The sequence below is a fragment of the Penaeus monodon genome, chromosome 19 (assembly GCF_015228065.2).
Source record: "Penaeus monodon isolate SGIC_2016 chromosome 19, NSTDA_Pmon_1, whole genome shotgun sequence".
Lineage (NCBI taxonomy): Eukaryota > Metazoa > Arthropoda > Malacostraca > Decapoda > Penaeidae > Penaeus > Penaeus monodon.
This window is the reverse complement of record NC_051404.1, coordinates 19,148,439-19,148,985: the sequence shown is the minus strand read 5'-3', so window position 1 is coordinate 19,148,985 and position 547 is coordinate 19,148,439. Positions and strand designations below refer to the sequence as shown.

The 547-nt window shown below is 37.5% G+C and overlaps 1 protein-coding gene across 1 annotated transcript in view; it reads right to left on the bottom strand.

The window, feature by feature from the left end:
• Positions 1 to 547, bottom strand: part of LOC119585110 (orphan steroid hormone receptor 2-like) — a gene marked incomplete at its 5' end in the record, with an annotated part of 37,005 nt that overhangs the window by 4,611 nt on the left and 31,847 nt on the right. Inside the window, 2 exon segments of the mRNA XM_037933738.1 lie at positions 30 to 138; positions 300 to 468. Of these exon segments, the coding sequence (XP_037789666.1) occupies positions 30 to 138; positions 300 to 468 (278 nt within the window).

Below are 547 nucleotides of genomic sequence, written 5' to 3'. Positions count from 1 at the left end.
TACTAAGTCATAAATAAACTAAAACTCACCGTATTGGAAGAGCACTATGGTCTTAAGATAAGCGTATTCATGTTCATCTGGCTGAAGCTTTGTCATGGCTGTTACAAAATCTTGGAGACGACTTATGTGGTCAGAAACCTGAGAAAAAACAACAAAAACCATAATCAGTAATTTTCTTACCAATTTCCCCCCAATTAAGATTATCAAATGTATGTTTTATATAAATTAGTTATATCACAAAAAATAATATTCAGTTTCAAATTCACTGAATATGTTGAATGAAAATCCGTCCCACAAACCTGTTTAAACCGGGAAGGTGTGAGCTTTTCACTGGCCGCAGCCTGTGTAAGGTGCGAGACAATTGCGGTGAGAATGGTGTTGAGGGACATGATCCTACTACATTGTGCCATGCCCAATGTGAACAGTTCTGACCAACAACCCCGAACCAACGTCACCTGCGTTTCTTGGCTGTGGAGAAAGGTTTTGGATTTAGTTAATGTGTTTAAAATCTTGAGCATTGAGTAACCATGAATGTTTTCAGAAAAAA